Consider the following 17,282-nt stretch of genomic DNA (forward strand, 5'->3'; position numbering starts at 1 on the left):
AGAACCACGAAGACTTTTTGGCACTTTTTGTTACTGATACAATAGAAGTCACAGATACAAGCATACTAATTCTGGTTTTACCGAGGATAGTTACAAATTTCTTAGTCTCCTCTTGATCAAAATAATTTCGTGGGCTTAATTCCCACAGGCAGTTGCGATATCATTGATATTTATTTATTTAAGGTTCGCAAAACAAGTGATATAATAGTGATAGAGGAATATAATGTAACTAGCGCCCTTCTGTTTTACCCCTAAGAGGTGGTTTCGTAAAATCCTTTCTTAGTGGATGCCTACGTCATAACATCTACCTGCATGCCAAATTTCAGCCCGATCCGTTGAGTGGTTTGGGCTATGCGTTTATAGATCACTGTCAGTCAGTCAGTTAGTCAGTCACCTTTGAGTTATATATATTTAGATTAACCGGAGGCCGAGTACCGGATGTTAAGTCTTTTTAATCCACAACGGCATAGAAGTCGTTGTTATTTAATATGTCTCCTTGTCCAACAATACCTCAGGCAAATATTTTTATAGCTAGAATAATGCCATAACCAAACCACGTTAAAGTTAATAAGAAATTATTTTTAGTGATCCCACGTAATGCTAGATGAGACATTTGTGTGCTAATCGTGATGAAATCGAGCATTACGGATATTCAAACACTCGTAAGAATACAACAGTATTGGTTTCCAAAACAACAAAAAAAAGGTTAGGGCATACTTAAAGTGCGCTTATAATGAAGATAATATCAAAAAAAAAAAAAAATGTTGAAGTACAGTTTCGCACTTGAATGGATTATTTGGATTCCTCTGTGAGGACGAAAGACGGTAACACAACAGAATTATAATTTAGGTAAAACACACATCGTTACTGTCGTAGATGCATTTTCTAAAATGTTTTTGTGAAGGCCGTTCGCTATAGAACTGAAAACAAAAAGTGCAAAGATTCTGTCAAAGTTTGTTGGTCCCTATAAATTGACAGAAATTTTAGGAAATACGATACATAGGATAGCTACTGGTGTTCTAAGTTTAAAAAAAAATCATTATGATCCATACAAGCTTAGATTCATGTTGAGGCCTTAGAAAAACATAATTCTGATGTAATAAAGTGATAAATAAATAATGAACAGTATGCTCTTTAGGTAGGCATATTATCATGCTCTCTGTGGGCAATTTAAGTTAATATTATAAGCGATAGGTATTATCTAAGGAAAGTTATTGTGTATAGACTGCTGTACCCAACAGTGTGTGCAAACATAATTTTTATGTAGTAAAGTAATAAATAAATAATGAACAGTATGCTCTTTAGGTAGTTATGTCCTCCAACATGCCATCACGCATTATCCAAGTACCTAAATAGGCATATAAGATAACGAAATAAGCATATTAAGCATATTGTATTACAATGTAACAATCTAAACTGCCGAGTCGGGAACAAAGACACATTATAATCGAAATCAACATCCGGCAGTTCCCGGTAGACGCCTCACGCCACCGGACCGATAATCAGCTCTATATAAAGAGCCCGTGATGATGGTATGTGACATTATATTTTAGGCTTCCAACTTCGAAGCACCTTAGGCTAGTTAGGTTAGAACCGTTCAATCGCTGAACACTTAGTTGTAATTTCTGTACTTTATAATTTCATTAAAAATCATTGAAAGTTTAAAGTTGTAGTTTTTTTATAAAGTCTGCTCGCCGCACAAACTTGACTGGCGCAGCCGGTAGGATCTCGCGTCGCGATAATCAAAGTATAACGATTATATCGGTCTTGAGCAATCGCGGTTAGGCTATCAAGTCTACAACGGCGGGATCCACGAACCAAACAAATAAGTCAAGCGGCACCAGCACCAGCAGCAGCACCAGCAGCAGCAGCAGCACCAGCAGCAGCAGCGGCACACCGAGAAGATATGGGGGTGAGCGGCAAGTGAGTAAACCTCTTCGCTACCGTTTTTGTACCATTCTTCCCAAATTTTTGTAACGTTCTTTATCCCAAATCATAATAAACGTTACTGCTCGTAGTTCCTTCCACTTTAAGGATTACGCCAGCGCTTAGTAATAGGAAAGAAATATTTTGAAATTGTTTATTTTATCAGAAAAATTGTTAATTAATTAAAATGGAACATATAAATGTTATACCTAGTGAAATGTTAAATTTAATACCGAAGTTTGAAGGCGACGGTAAAACATTGAATTTATTCCTAAGGGAATGCCAATATGTTATAAATATATATAGAGGCCCTGATGAAAATGTAACACAAAACAGTTATGTATTTCATGCGATAACTAGTAGATTAGTAGGACGCGCAGCGGCATTGTTAAGCGAGCGCGAAGATATTAATACATGGATAGCATTAAAACAAGTGTTAACCCAGCATTTTGGAGACCCCAGATCGGAAGCTTGCATAGCGATCGAACTAGAACAAATTAAAATCAAACATGGAGAGTCGTATAGCGAGTTATGTCATCGTATTCAGAATGTTAAGAGCACACTGATGTCTAAAGTCAACATGATTGAGGACGAAGGCATTAAAGCAGCTAAAGTAATTATATACGATAATACCGCGTTAAATGTCTTTCTATTCAACCTAACTGAAGATATGATCAGAGTGATTAGACTTAGAGGTTGTACCACCTTAGAGCAAGCCCTAAGCATTGTGTCTGAGGAGGAAAACTTCCAATTTCAGTACAATATGAAAAATAAGAACAAAATCACTCCTAGTAAACCCAGTTTTACCCAATCTCAACCGGCATTTAAACCGAATTTCGTATCGCCAACTCAAGCATTTAAGTTTGGCATACCTTTCAATAATAATAATCCATTCAAACAAAACTTCACACCTTTCAATAGGTTTAATCCAAATGGACAAAACTTCAGATATAATATGCCACAGAATCCTAATAATATGTCCAATCAACCTAAGTTCACTTTCTCAAACCAGAATCCACAAAATTTCAGATTCCAGCCTAATCAAAATCCTAGACCTATTTATAGAATGCCTAGCAATAATAACAATCACTACAGACCTAATCCATATTCGGTTCCAATGAATCGATTCAATCAATTCCCACAACAAAATAACCAATTTAAATTCGGATTAAGCAACCCACCTTTGGCGCAGCGTCCCTCATACAAGTTGGACACTGATGTTTCAATGCGTTCAGCAGCTCCAATCCATCATAACTTAATAAATAACCCTGAAACCCCGGAAACACTCTTTTACGAGCCCGAGCCAGAGAGTCCCGAGGACCAGTACTATTATTACTACGACGGTCAGTACGAGGACGTACCTCAGTATGAATCAGAACAAATAGTAGAACCGGAAACTCATAATGACGAAAATTTTCAAGTAGAAGCCTCACCGGATATAAATCGGAAGTGATAAATCTAAATTATTATGACGGAATGTTAAGATTGCCACACGTGTTAATACCTGAAATTAAAGCAAAGTTTATGATAGATACGGGAAGTACACGATCGTTCATAAGCCCGAAAAAGGCTAACGAGTATTTCAACGCCTATAAATACGAAGAGCCATTTGAAGTCATTAGCACGCACGCGCGTAGTAGCCATAATGAAGTAATCCATATTCCATTATTAAAATCATTTGCAACCACAGGAAGTCATAAATTTTACGTGTATAACGTAGACAATCGTTTCGATGGCTTGATAGGTAGCGACTTGTTAAAACAGTTGGGCGCTACCATAGACATGGATAAACAAATATTAAAAACTCATAACGCACAGTTGCGAATAATATATAGCCCACCATATGAAGTAAGTATAGCACCGCGATCCGAGTCACGTGTTAAAATCCCCACCACTGTGTCAGAGGGTGACGCAATAATTAATTATACTAACTTCGGACAAGGCGTCCGTATGCCCAGTGCTCTCGTGAGCTGTCAACGAGGTTACGCGTATACCGTGATCCAAAATAGTTCGGATAACTATATAACAATAACTATATCTAAACCATTCGCAGTAGAACCGTACAGTGTCAGTGAAATACCAGTTAATAATATCAGTGACGTACCGCAAGGTTATGAGATCGACGAAGTGTTACAGCAGAATCTGGAAAAACTCAGGTTAGAACATATGAATGATGAGGAAAGAAAGGTTATTAGGAATCTTTGCTATGAATACCGTGATATCTTTTATTGTGAAAAAATACCTTTGAGCTTTTCAAACAATGTAAAACACCAAATCCGTACTAAAAATGAGGATCCTATTTACGTAAGACCATATAGGTTACCTCAAGTCCAGACAGACGAAATTAATAAACAAGTGGAAAAACTTTTATTAGATAATGTAATTCAGGAATCACATTCCCCGTGGAATGCCCCAGTGCATCTAGTTCCAAAGAAAATGGATGCATCAGGTGAAAGAAAATTTAGGATGGTCATTGATTACAGACGTTTAAATGAAATCACAACCGACGATAAATATCCATTACCCAATATAGCGGATCTTTTTGATAAACTAGGAAAATCAATTTACTTTACCACTTTGGATTTAGCAAGTGGGTACCATCAAATCGAGATAGATAAGGATGACAGACAGAAAACAGCATTCAGCACCCAAGCGGGGCACTACGAATTTCTGCGCATGCCGTTCGGTTTAAAAACCGCGCCGGCGACGTTCCAACGCGCAATGGATAACGTACTGCGTGGGTTACAAGGAATGCACTGTTTAGTCTACCTTGATGACATCATAGTTTACAGTAATAGCTTACAGGAACACATTCAGAGCTTAAGAAAGATATTTGATCGCTTAAGAGAAACCAACCTTAAAATCCAATTAGACAAATCTGAATTCTTACGCAAGGAAGTCTTGTACTTAGGACACACAATCACTAAGGAAGGTCTTAAACCGAACAATGACAAAATTAAAGCCATCTTAGATTTCCCTATTCCCACAACTACAACAGAAATCAAAAGTTTCTTAGGTCTTATAGGTTACTATAGGAAGTTTATAAAAGACTTCGCCAAAATAACACAGCCACTTACCAGTTGTCTAAAAAAACGCAATAAAATAATAATTGATGACAAATACAAATCTGCTTTCCAAACATGTAAAGAACTTTTAACAAACGCACCATTGTTACAATATCCCGATTTCGAGAAACCGTTTGTTTTAACAACAGACGCCTCTAACTTCGCTATCGGAGCCGTATTATCACAAGGAACTGTAGGCAGCGATAAACCGGTCGCCTACGCAAGTCGTACACTGAACGAAGCCGAGACGCGATACAGTACCATCGAAAAAGAATTATTAGCCATAATTTGGGCAGCAAAGCATTTCAGACCGTATTTGTATGGTAGGAAGTTTACAATTTACACCGATCACAGACCACTAGCATGGTTAAATTCGATAAAGGAACCCAACAGTAAACTCACTAGATGGAAGTTACGTTTAGCGGAATTTGATTATGACATCATATATAAAAATGGTAAACAAAATAGCAACGCTGACGCGTTATCCCGAATTAAATTAAACGTACTCACCAATGAGGAAAATATGTCAATGCAGGTAAATATAGACAATGATAAACCATCAAGTATAGTGACCATTTCATCAGATTCCAGTAATTCAATTAATTCCCAAAAACGAGTAGAAAAAGATGATTACGGAGTTATTAGATCACCATCAAATAGTAGCACAATATCAGCACCAGAAAGTAGTTCACATTCCGCAACAGCACACTCCGCTAAGGACATAGATACCATAGGTATACCCATATTAAATGAAGCAATAGACACGAAACCCAATCAAATCATAGTAGATTCTTGGGGATTAGACAAGTTAGAAGTAGTCGATGTTTCCAATTCCAAACAACGCATTTTAGAAATCAATTTACCATTAAATCGCCCTGATCTAATTAAAGACTTCTTAAAACGATATACCCGACCTAAAGTAAAACATTTTATTCACTTCACTGACCCTAATCATCGTAAATTATTTGTGGAAACAATAATAGCATTGTTTAGAAAAGATACTGTACATTTCTTTGAATGCACAGAGCGTATCATTCATATAACAGATGAACAAGAACAACGCGCTATAGTACTAACTCATCACACCGGAACAACATGTCATCGTGGAATACGAGAAACAATAATGCGTCTTAAACGCACGTACTTTTGGAGTAAAATGGAAGAAACTGTTTCAAGCATCATAAATGCATGTGAAACTTGTAAACGAATGAAATATAATAGAAAACCTTTTAAGCCCGAATTACAGTTAACACAAACTCAAACAAAACCATTTCAGGAAGTTTTTATGGATCTGTTTAGTATAGAAGGCAAATACTATCTTACAATCGTAGACGCGTTTAGTAAGCTAGGACAGGCTATGGAAATACCTAATAGATCTACACCGGAAGTAGTTAGAGCATTGCTAAGGTATTTCTCATTTTATGGAGTTCCGACAAAAATCAATTGCGATCCAGGCTCAGAATTCAATAACGCCCTTTTAAAAGAAATGTTAACATTTAATAAAGTAGAATTACACATAGGTACTCCACATAACCCCAACTCAATGGGAATCGTTGAGAGATTCCACTCAACACTAATCGAGATTTACAGACTCGCTAAATTCGAACAAAAATTCACAGACGCAGCAGCCGTAATGACGTATGCAATATTGGCATACAATCAAACGATTCACTCAACGACAGGTTTAACGCCTTTTGAAGTAACTTTCGGACACACGGACTCTTCAAGCCCGTTTAACGTAGATTTTAATCAGCAATATACGCAACAGCTAGTAAAGGAACATGTAAGAAAGACTAAACACTTATACAGATATTTAACCGACAAAATTATCGAAACTAAAGAAGGCATTAGGAACAAACGCGGCGGTGAAACTGAATTCGACATCCAAATGGGTGATACAGTGTTTATAAAAGGCGTGAATGAAAGACGAAGTAAGGATAAACCCCGTTATCAAAAAGCACAAGTCTCAGGTGAAATAGTTAGAAACACAGTCCCTGTAATATCAAAAAATAGACCCACTAAAGTTCCCATTAAAGACATAAGGCGTCCTCCGCAGGTGCCTCATCCTGATGATGATCCTGACAATCCGCGCCCGGGCCCTTCAACTCGACAAAATTGAAAAGAATCCGGGATTGCTACCAGTGAAGGAAGGTCAAGCATTGATAAGTGAAGAAAACTGGACGGTGATAAAAACCTTAAATCTGACCAACATCCAAAGGGATTTAGATCATAACGTAGACAAATATAGGGAATTTAAGGCTCACATGAGTAACACGGTTAAAATAGGAAATGCATTTGAATATAACAACATTAAAATGCAAACTGATAATATAATGCTCATTACTGTAGAAAAGTTTAAGCAAGTAGTACCTGTAAGTCGTAAAAAGCGCGGCCTAATAAATCCATTGGGATCATTCATTAAAGCTATCACAGGTAATCTCGATAACGATGACGCTGAGAGATACGATACCATGATTAAAGAATTAAAAACAAATCAAGACGCTATTGCAAATAAAGTAACGATCTTATCCGAAATGGCGGGTATTATAGCCAATAATACCAATGCTACTCGACACAATTTCGCCCAAATCAATAAAGAGCTATTAATAATTAGAAGACAGATAAATCAAAGTAACGTAGAAAAATTAGAAAACAAGATCATTCAAGTATTTCATTTATTTATTCATAACTTTCAAACGATCTTTACGCATTTGGACGATATTGAAACCGCTATAGCTTTTAGTAGACTTAAGGTGTTACATCAATCAATAATCGATAATAAAGAATTGTTAAATGTATTAAAACAAATTGAAATAACTAATAAGTTAGTATTCCCAGCAAAATTAGCGAATTTAATTAAAATTGAACAAACCATAGAGTTAAAAGCATATTTTAAAGAAAGACAGATAACGTTTATTATGAGCATTCCCTTGGTTACACCATACATATATAATTACTATAGAGTAATTCCTTTACCCATCCTTAATAAAAATAATATCACCACCATCCTTGCACCTAAATCTCCTTTTATCCTGGTACAAGAGGCGAAAACTTGGTCACTCCCCTCACCATGCCAGGAGATCGATGAAAACCTTCATTTATGCAGAAATGTGGATACTACTACACAAGAACAGGACTTATGCACTTCAAGCTTAATGAAATCGGAAACTAACACTTCCATGTGCAAACCTATAGCCGTGGAAATCAATAACTTGTACATCAGATCCTTTTATGAAAACTGGTGGATTGTGTATTCCAGAAATCCGGTAACCCTGAAGGAAACCTGTAAGGGGGAAATCACGAGAAAACAACTTCGTGGCACTTACCTGGTTGGAATGGACGGAGTATGCGATCTCCAAATACAAAAGGTAACTCTCAGACGACGCCACTCTGGAGCAAGAGGCTTCAAATACCATAAAACAGCAAAGATAAACTTACCTGAAGTAGCACAAGGCCCTGTTAACGCAGATGAAGTAAAACCTGTAAACCTGGACGACATCAACTTGGACAACTTGCAGCTTTTGGCGTACGCGCTGAAATCTCCCGAAAAACAAGTGTTAAGTGATGCAGTGATAAATATAAAAAGTGTTAGTGTTGGCACGGTAATTTTATATGTTATAATTGTGTTAGTTATAAGTATAGTTATATTTTATAAAATAAAGAAAATGTACCCAAATTTATGTAATCGAAACCCTCCGATTCCAATTAAGCAATCGGATGATTTCGAACTTAAGGAGGGAGGAGTTATGTCCTCCAACATGCCATCACGCATTATCCAAGTACCTAAATAGGCATATAAGATAACGAAATAAGCATATTAAGCATATTGTATTACAATGTAACAATCTAAACTGCCGAGTCGGGAACAAAGACACATTATAATCGAAATCAACATCCGGCAGTTCCCGGTAGACGCCTCACGCCACCGGACCGATAATCAGCTCTATATAAAGAGCCCGTGATGATGGTATGTGACATTATATTTTAGGCTTCCAACTTCGAAGCACCTTAGGCTAGTTAGGTTAGAACCGTTCAATCGCTGAACACTTAGTTGTAATTTCTGTACTTTATAATTTCATTAAAAATCATTGAAAGTTTAAAGTTGTAGTTTTTTTATAAAGTCTGCTCGCCGCACAAACTTGACTAGGTAGGCATATGATTATGCTCTCTGTAGGCAATTAAGGTAAATATTATAAGTAAATAGGTATTAGGTATATCTAAGGAAAGTTATTGTGTAAAGACTGCTGTACCCAACAGTGTGTGCATAGTACCTAAGTTACGTGGATTAGTTTTTAAGTTTCCTAATGTACAATATGAAATAAAATTCAGGATCTTCTACCTTTTCTTAACAAAATTTGCATATGATAATAACACTTATTTACAAGTTGTATAAATAATAATATGATTCATGTTGTTTTGAAAATTAATAGTAATGATTTTAGAATATATCTTTATTAAGACGGGAATACCAGGCCGAATGTAATGATTTTAATATCTTTATGAGACGTGAATGCCAGGAGGCATCACGGTGACGGATGGCCTAATGTAATGATTTTAGAATTAATATTGTATTTTATACGATTATTAGTTGCTTATAAATAGTTATTGTAATAATTTTGGTAGAATTTAAAAACCCATTATTAAAATTAAATACTTTACTTGATTACTTCCTGGAAATTGTTGCAGATATTAGAGTGGTTTTAGAATTTATTCTATATTATATTCAATTACATATTTCATGTTTATTATTTAATGTAATTATTTTAGAATTTTTATTGTATACGATTTAGTAATTTAGAATAAATTGTTATTTAAGTATTGATTTTGACTACTTCCGGGGCATGCTTTCGATAAGTCGTTTCGAGCCGGTTGACTTTGACGAATGGAAGGGGAAGTTGCCTTATCGCGGGCATGCCGCCGCCGGACAGGCAGTTCGATGGGAGCATTTAAAGCAAGAAGTACTAACTTTAAGGTGTTATAATGTTGGAAATGTATAAATTAGTATCCTGAATAAATAAGTAATTGATCAACAAGTAACTTTTTTAATACAATAAGATGCATCCAGTTCATACCAAGGCACTGATGGTATGAAGAAGCATTTGGAATTACTTAACCAATGCTCTCAATACCCCCAACATATTCGGAGAAGTAGGTAGGTACTCATGCCTACATAAGATTTATCCATGAACTATTTTATACAAATGTCATATGCATTCAGTTCTTAAAATCATACAGAACAAAACACAACAGGGTGATTCCATACCTTTGCTCGTAAGTGTTTTAGCCAGAAAGTTTTAGATCTTAATAAACTTATTTACCTAAACTAATAACTATAAAATTAATGTTATAGTATTCTACTCATCAACATTTATTAATCATTACAGGTACCTACCCTACCCAAACCTTACAAAGATCCAGCTCCGGCACAGAATAAGTAATAGGACTAAGGTTCCTAGGCACACTTAAGAAATACCATCAACACTTGCGGGCAAATAGACATTAATGGGATTAAAACAAAATATATGTGTGACAATTTATTTAATAAATACTTATAAAACATTAAACAATATTTTGAATTTCAATTAAAACATACAGTTTTAATTTTCTATTAATAGATATGATACATGATTGGTAATAATCAAAATTGTTATTCAAATTGCTGAGAGTTTCAATGGCTGGCTGCTCATGGTTTCATATATTATCATCTGGCTACTCGGGTTTCCTCTGTAAAAGAAAAAGTAATGTTAACTAAATACTAATTTAACTTGCCATCCTAACAATCAATATGAAAGGGCATAACATTTCAGTTTGTCTAGAGAATGCATAGGTAAGTACCTACTTAAATAATAAAGATTCAATTATTGCAATCAACATACCTTTGACTATTCTTTTCCTGTCTTGTTAGGTCCAAAAAAGTGAGGCTAAGAACTGCAAACCGCTACACTTTGCCTTTGGACTTCCACTCGCCAAAAGCGAGATCTCGATGCTCTTGCAGGATTTTTGTTAATTTCTAGCTGTTAAATCTTCTCCTCCATTCCATAAAATCTAAAACAAGATAGAATTACAATATACATATTTAACTCCATGATTTAACTAAAAAATCTTTTCACTTGCTAATTTAATTTACTTACCGATGTCTCATCATGTTAACATCGTTAATATGGTCTTTATTTACTTTAAAACATAGCTTTATATTCAAATTATTTTATTACTACTTCTAATAACATTCTAAGTATTTCTAAGAGGTTAGAAAATACGTCAAAACAAGAAAAATCCCTTGTCTTGTCACTGTCAGACGTGTGTGAGCGTGTGGCTGAGTGTGATTTTACAGTAGAAAAATAGAAGATAGATTTGTCCACGAAATTAATTTATTACAACAGTAGGAATACACAATGGATAGCTCTTTTTATTTTCTACTAGCTTTCCGCCCGCGGCTTCGCGCGCTTGGACTACATTATCTACATATTTTACAAAACCCTATTTTTTTCCAAAAAATAAATTTTAGCCTATGTTACTCGTGGATAATGTAGCTTTCGAATGGTGAAAGAATTTTTAAAAACGGTTCAGTAGTTTTTGAGCCTATTCATTACAACCAAACAAACAAACAAAGTTTTCCTCTTTATAATATTAGTGTAGATGACACAAGTGACAATCAACAGAACATTGTTTCTACAGCAACTTAAATTTATTCATAACGCCGCTTTGCTTGCCAGCTACATTAACAAGACGAAAGATGTTCCGAAATTTGTTTACCCAACAATATAAATATTGATTGGTAATAAATAATAATGGTTTTAAATACTTACATATTAAACAAACAATAACACAAAAACGTATAAACAATTAATGAGGCGTTATGAGCATTATTCATCTTTGTAACTTATTTTTTTAAATTTAATAACAACATCTTAAAATAACGCAGCATGTTTCGGACGGAACACACCATTCCATGTTAAATAAAAAAAAACTTGTAAAATACTCTATGACTCGTCGAAAGAAGCTTCTTGGCCTTGCGTGCCGACGAAAGAAATTAGAAAGTTAAGCTAACGAGTACGATCCTTAGTAAAACAAGAATGAACGTTTCGAGTTCGAACTCGAAACGTACAAAAATTCGTCCTCGTCTTGAACTCGAAAGTTTTTCGTACTAGTGGTACCTCACACTACTAAGCCAGGTGTAGGTCAAGGAAAATGCAAAAGGAAATGGAATTACACCATACAATTGGTACAAATTTTCCTCCTTTTGTGCTGATGTGATGTCCTTGAGTCCCTTAGTCGGGTCTTACGACATCCTAAGTAGTGTACTTATAACCCCTGCGAGAAAGGAATTGTTGGGATAATTAATCCCACGGCAGTAACACATTATGCGTTGACGATTACACAAATTATAACCTACCACCCAACCGGTGGGTTGATGAAACACTACCTTTGTGTAATGAGAGACATATTATTTAAGTATTTTAATTTACTTCAATATTTATAACCCCACCAGTTGCTGTGAGGCACAAGTGCCCAAAAGGACGCCGTTTAAGTACGTCTCTGCCTAAATGAATTAGTTGATTAAGCACTAACTGCTTAGTTAGTTTACCTTCTAGTGCTCGTAGACAAAATCTATCACCTACTCTATTCCTCACTGTCAAGTAGAAAAGTGTATTAATTGATGAATGAATGATTTAGTTAGATTATTGGCTCGTGCTCCGCTTTTGCTCGGCTCGTCTAGCATAGACTCACCTTTAGGATTGGGTTATTGACAAGACCTTCCCTTGAGACAAGTGTAATCTGTTTCGTGAATGTTCGTCGTCCGTCCACCAGGTCAGCGGCTGAGCAAAAAGTGCGACTACCACCTTGGGCAGCAGGTGCACGCGATGTTCTCGTAAGATCTACCACAACTATTCACAGATCCTTCTTGTTTTACTTATCACACAAGTACCTATCTTAAAACATAATTCAACGGTTTCAATTTGTTTTGTCAATTAGCGCTGCCACTATGTAACGTTATACGTCACATAATTACATTTGATGATTCTTGTACAAATAAAGTATAGTTAAATTAACGTAATAATGAACAAAAATAACTAAAACTATCAAATACATAAAACAACAAAAAACTGTAAACAATATTTTATTCTTATCACTAAATAAATAACATTTACAAAACAAATAATTACATAAATCACTTAAAACTAGCTTAAAATAAAATAGATCAATATTACAGTGACCTTGCTAATGGTTCGTTTATCGGTCGCGCGGGACCCTAAGCAGCTTTCTCTTCAATCCTTTGCGTCTGGGCATTGGTCAAAAACATCGTATGATTTTAATGGGCGGCGCCTAAAGCCGTTTGACCTAGGCATGGAACATTTCATGAATAGCAGGTGAAAAATCATATGAAATGAATTTCATTAATCACACCTGCTATTTTACTTCACATAGACTGCTAAAATTTCACAGTCAACGAAATCACGAATCACATGAATTTCATTAATTCATTCGAGCGAAGTCCGTGAGCGCAGCTCTGCGAAGCGACCGAGCGAGTAAGAAGGAATTATTTGATCATGTGCGTGTTAGAAAAGGACAAGAGATGTGATGACGGACGAAACTGGGCATTTTAAATATGAACTTTAAACTCAAAGGCGTAAGGTTTAGATTTCCTTGTCATCATTCGTATGATTTCATTAGATAGCAGGCAGATGAAATAAATGATTTTCACTAGTCGCGCGGTTATTGATGTGCTGTGAAACTGTTTGTTTTTTGTTGTGCGACATAAATGAAACAGATGTTGTTACATTTCATATTTTAGCTAATTAGCAATCCTTCATCATAATTCATACTTCATTAAAAGTAGCACATTATATGAGAGAGCTAAACTGCGAATAAAAATCATTGCCTGTGAAATTTCGCATGTGAAATCATATGAAAAAAAAATCATCATTTCATAGAATGAAAATGAATGAAAAATAGCAATCATTTCCATGCCTAGTTTGACCTTTAAAAATCGTCGGCCAGGGCACGTCTCCCCGGCTTCATTTCGACAAACCAACTTGAAAAGTACGGCCGCGTACCTGCCTATCGCCGCCGCGCCGATTCCATTTCAAATAATTCATAGTATGTAGTGCAAATGCACTAAATACAAACTTATAAAGTACAATAAAATTAGTAGTCGTTTCATAAATAAGTACGATAAAACTGTGTAGTGAATACATCCCCGATAGGGTAAGTGATGAACAAGTATTTCTTCTTTCGCTTTAGTTTTAAGCAGATAATGTAACTACAAGTTGCGATTAGTTAGTGCCTATCTATCCAGCTTTGTTGAAAACCTAATTATGTCGCAAATTCCTGTAGCAGAGATTAGATAGTAATTATTCGCTATTGGCGTAATTATTCATACAAATTGTTAATTTAAAGCATTTGGCGTACTTAATAATAAATCATAATATTGTTTACTTCATTTTGATTATGCTGTGTTTGTAAACTCCGATCTGATTGCATTCATCGCCACTTCGCCTGCTATCCTACTTACTTAGGCTCGACTTTCTTGGCTTGGTTTGACGATGATTGCAGTCTCCGGATGTTGAGACCGGAAGTGGCTTAAGCTGGAATGTTCATTCCCAGGGATCGAATTTCGGGACTAACGCGGAGGCAAACGCGTACCTACCATCTGCTCAAGATCCAAGGCGCCTACAGCTGACAGCGACTACGTCCAGCACCTACGGCCACCATCTACCTTCGGCCGCCCTCGCCAGGGAAGTCACGGACCGCGAAAGCATACCCACAGTCGGGCATCCGAACCCCGCCCTCATTATTGTGAAGTTAATAAATTGTAATTTTATCTGTGTACGCTAGTGTTCATTATTTATTAATTTCCCACTACGCGACACTGGCGCCTCAACTTGGTTTTTTATGGACTGATGGGTTTGCTTTCGTAGTAAGTAGCTGTGTGTTGTGTGCTTTCTTTTGTGTAAATTCCTTCATGTTTTTTTTTTGGTTTGTTTTTTTTTTGTTGCCTATTTTGGTGTGCTGTTACCTTTATATTAACGCTTTTTTTAATATCTATTAATTAAGCTTTGTAACAGTCGGAGTTATTTTATTTTCTATTTAGAATAGACGCTACGAAGTACTGGTTCATCACTTAACCTATTACATAATATAATATCTCAAATCAATTTTAATAATTTTTAAAGGTTCCGTACATATTTTTTGAGCCGTGGTTTGAATTGTTGTCGAATTAATTTGTTTTACATAATTATTTTTGAAGGTTCCGCATAATTTAAGTAATTTTTAAAATGAGTCATCAAGTTAAATTTTTATCATTGCAAAAATCGGAACTAGAGTATGAAGTTCTCATAAGAGGTTCTACTCCTGCTGCTACTGTTTTTGATTTGCGCAAACAAATTGCAAAATTAGGACCGATATTTCCTTCTGAGGACATTTTAGATAGTCCCTTGGAGCCTGCTGACGATATAAAAGGTGTTGAAGAGACTCTCAGCAAGGTTAAAAACAATCTAAAATCAAATTTAGATAGGAACACTTTGTTACGTACACAAAACTATCTAAACCATTTGTACCACCGCATAAACCGAATCATTAGCAATAAAGATACGGACGAACAATTTGAATTTTGCGTGTCTGAATTTAAAAAGTATAAAGATATTTTAAAAAGTAATACAGATACGGTTACCGATCCTTTAATATCAACAAGCAATTCAGAATGTCCGACTACCTCTGCTGCCCCACCTCTAAATATTTCTGTCACTTGTGATCGTGGAGGAGCAGTAGACTTAGGTAGGCTTAAATATGACGGTAAGTCTTGCGTACGAGCGTTCATTCAACGTCTTACTGAATTTTGCGTCGCTAGGAGTATCTCTGATACTAAGGCCATGTCTTATGCCACTGAAATTTTCACCGGAGACGCGCTTCATTGGTTTAGAAGTGTTAGGGATCGTGTGTCTAATTGGAGCGAGCTAATTACCCTGTTGAGACAAGATTTTGACCAGTCTGACTTTGATTACAGACTGCTGTCAGAAATTCGTAACAGAACACAAGGCGAATCGGAAAACATCACGATTTATTTGTCGATCATGTCCGGATTGTTTTCGCGTCTTTCGAAAACTCTGTCGGAAGAAGATAAATTAGAAATAATCCTCCATAACATTAGACCTTGTTACGCTAGCACTTTGGCATCAGCTTATGAAATCAGGACCCTCGAATCGTTACAATCGCTTTGTCGTAACTATGAAGCTATCCAAGCACGTCTCGCTAATTTCCGCGAGCCTAGTGTTGCGACATCAAACACCTTAGCTCCTGAGTTCGCATATAATAAAAACCGATTTAATTACAAAACACAAAATAATCCTAATAGTTACTCAAAATTTAATAAACCTATAAACAACACAAATTATAATCAAAATAAAACCTATACAAATAATTACACTAATAATAAAAACAAATCAAATCAAAATTATGTACATGCAATCGAGTCTCCTAAGGTTCCTTATTGTCCTAGGTGTCGTGTGAACACTCACCATATCAGTCAATGTAATGAAAATAAAAACAATATATTTTGTTTTAAATGTGGCAGACCGAATGTCAAGAAACCTCAATGTCCAGATTGTAACAAAATCGAGCCTTCAGCTTCAAAAAACTGAATGGGCTGAATTGTAGTAGTACAAAAAGTAATTTTGATAAAACTGATTGGGAAAACTGGCTTCAAACACTCAAATTATTTTTCAGTTCATATAAAACTGCTACAATTCGCAGCAAACCAGTTAATGATACGAGACCTTTTGTCACAGTCAATATAAATAATATTTCTTTTACTGGTCTACTTGACTCAGGTTCCGCAGTAACCATTTTGGGTGACAACTCTCATGTTTTATTAGAGAACAACGGTCTTAAACTGCTTACTGATACCTGTATTCTTGTTACAGCTGCAGGTGGTCAGTCTTTACAAAGCATAGGTCACATTAATATTCCTGTACATTTTGAGAACCAGTTTCACATTATTGACGCTGTAGTTGTGCCACAAATAGAAACCTCTCTTATTTTGGGTGTTGACTTTTGGCGAAAGTTTCAAATATGTCCTAAGTATTTGGGTAGCATCTCGTTCGGTACAGTCGGCGACGATGACGATACTACTAATGAAACTCTAATTCACGGCTATGACAATTTATGTGAGTCTGAAAAACTTATAGCGGATAACATCATAGATCAATTCAAAGACATTTCATTTGAACGTAGGGGTCTAGGACAAACTTCTTTGATTACCCATCGAATTGATACCGGTGATGCTCAACCAAT

General features: G+C 35.8%; 2 protein-coding genes and 2 long non-coding RNA genes across 5 annotated transcripts in view; 1 reads left to right on the plus strand and 3 right to left on the minus strand.

Annotated features, from left to right (window-relative positions):
• LOC135088071 (dual specificity tyrosine-phosphorylation-regulated kinase 2) overlaps positions 1 to 17,282 on the minus strand; it is a 106,027-nt gene that overhangs the window by 39,051 nt on the left and 49,694 nt on the right. The window lies entirely within an intron of this gene.
• Positions 1,315 to 9,092, plus strand: LOC135088069 (uncharacterized). Of its 2 annotated transcripts, none has more exons than XM_063982951.1 (2): positions 1,315 to 1,923; positions 7,048 to 9,092. In XM_063982951.1, the coding sequence occupies exons 1-2, from the start codon at positions 1,907 to 1,909 to the stop codon at positions 8,780 to 8,782; spliced, it is 1,752 nt and encodes a 583-aa protein (XP_063839021.1). In that variant the 5' UTR covers positions 1,315 to 1,906; the 3' UTR covers positions 8,783 to 9,092. The 2 variants fall into 2 exon arrangements, with proteins under 2 accessions (XP_063839021.1, XP_063839020.1); XM_063982950.1 differs by lacking the exon at positions 1,315 to 1,923 and adding an exon at positions 2,719 to 4,082.
• LOC135088373 (uncharacterized) lies at positions 10,618 to 11,202 on the minus strand. The gene is made up of 3 exons (XR_010261029.1): positions 11,123 to 11,202; positions 10,868 to 11,036; positions 10,618 to 10,715 (listed from the first exon to the last, which is right to left on the minus strand). It is a non-coding gene; the product is annotated as an uncharacterized LOC135088373 (long non-coding RNA).
• Positions 13,095 to 14,057, minus strand: LOC135088374 (uncharacterized). The gene is made up of 2 exons (XR_010261030.1): positions 13,972 to 14,057; positions 13,095 to 13,331 (listed from the first exon to the last, which is right to left on the minus strand). It is a non-coding gene; the product is annotated as an uncharacterized LOC135088374 (long non-coding RNA).

The sequence above is a fragment of the Ostrinia nubilalis genome, chromosome 3 (genome assembly GCF_963855985.1).
Source record: "Ostrinia nubilalis chromosome 3, ilOstNubi1.1, whole genome shotgun sequence".
Taxonomy (NCBI): domain Eukaryota; kingdom Metazoa; phylum Arthropoda; class Insecta; order Lepidoptera; family Crambidae; genus Ostrinia; species Ostrinia nubilalis.

Bases quoted from the DNA above. Each gene is read 5' to 3' on its own strand.
- LOC135088069 (XM_063982950.1), top strand. From the start codon at position 3,403: ATGTTAAGATTGCCACACGTGTTAATACCTGAAATTAAAGCAAAGTTT. The intron at 4,083-7,047 runs GTTAGAACATAT...CGTCCTCCGCAG, and splicing joins CAGAATCTGGAAAAACTCAG to GTGCCTCATCCTGATGATGA.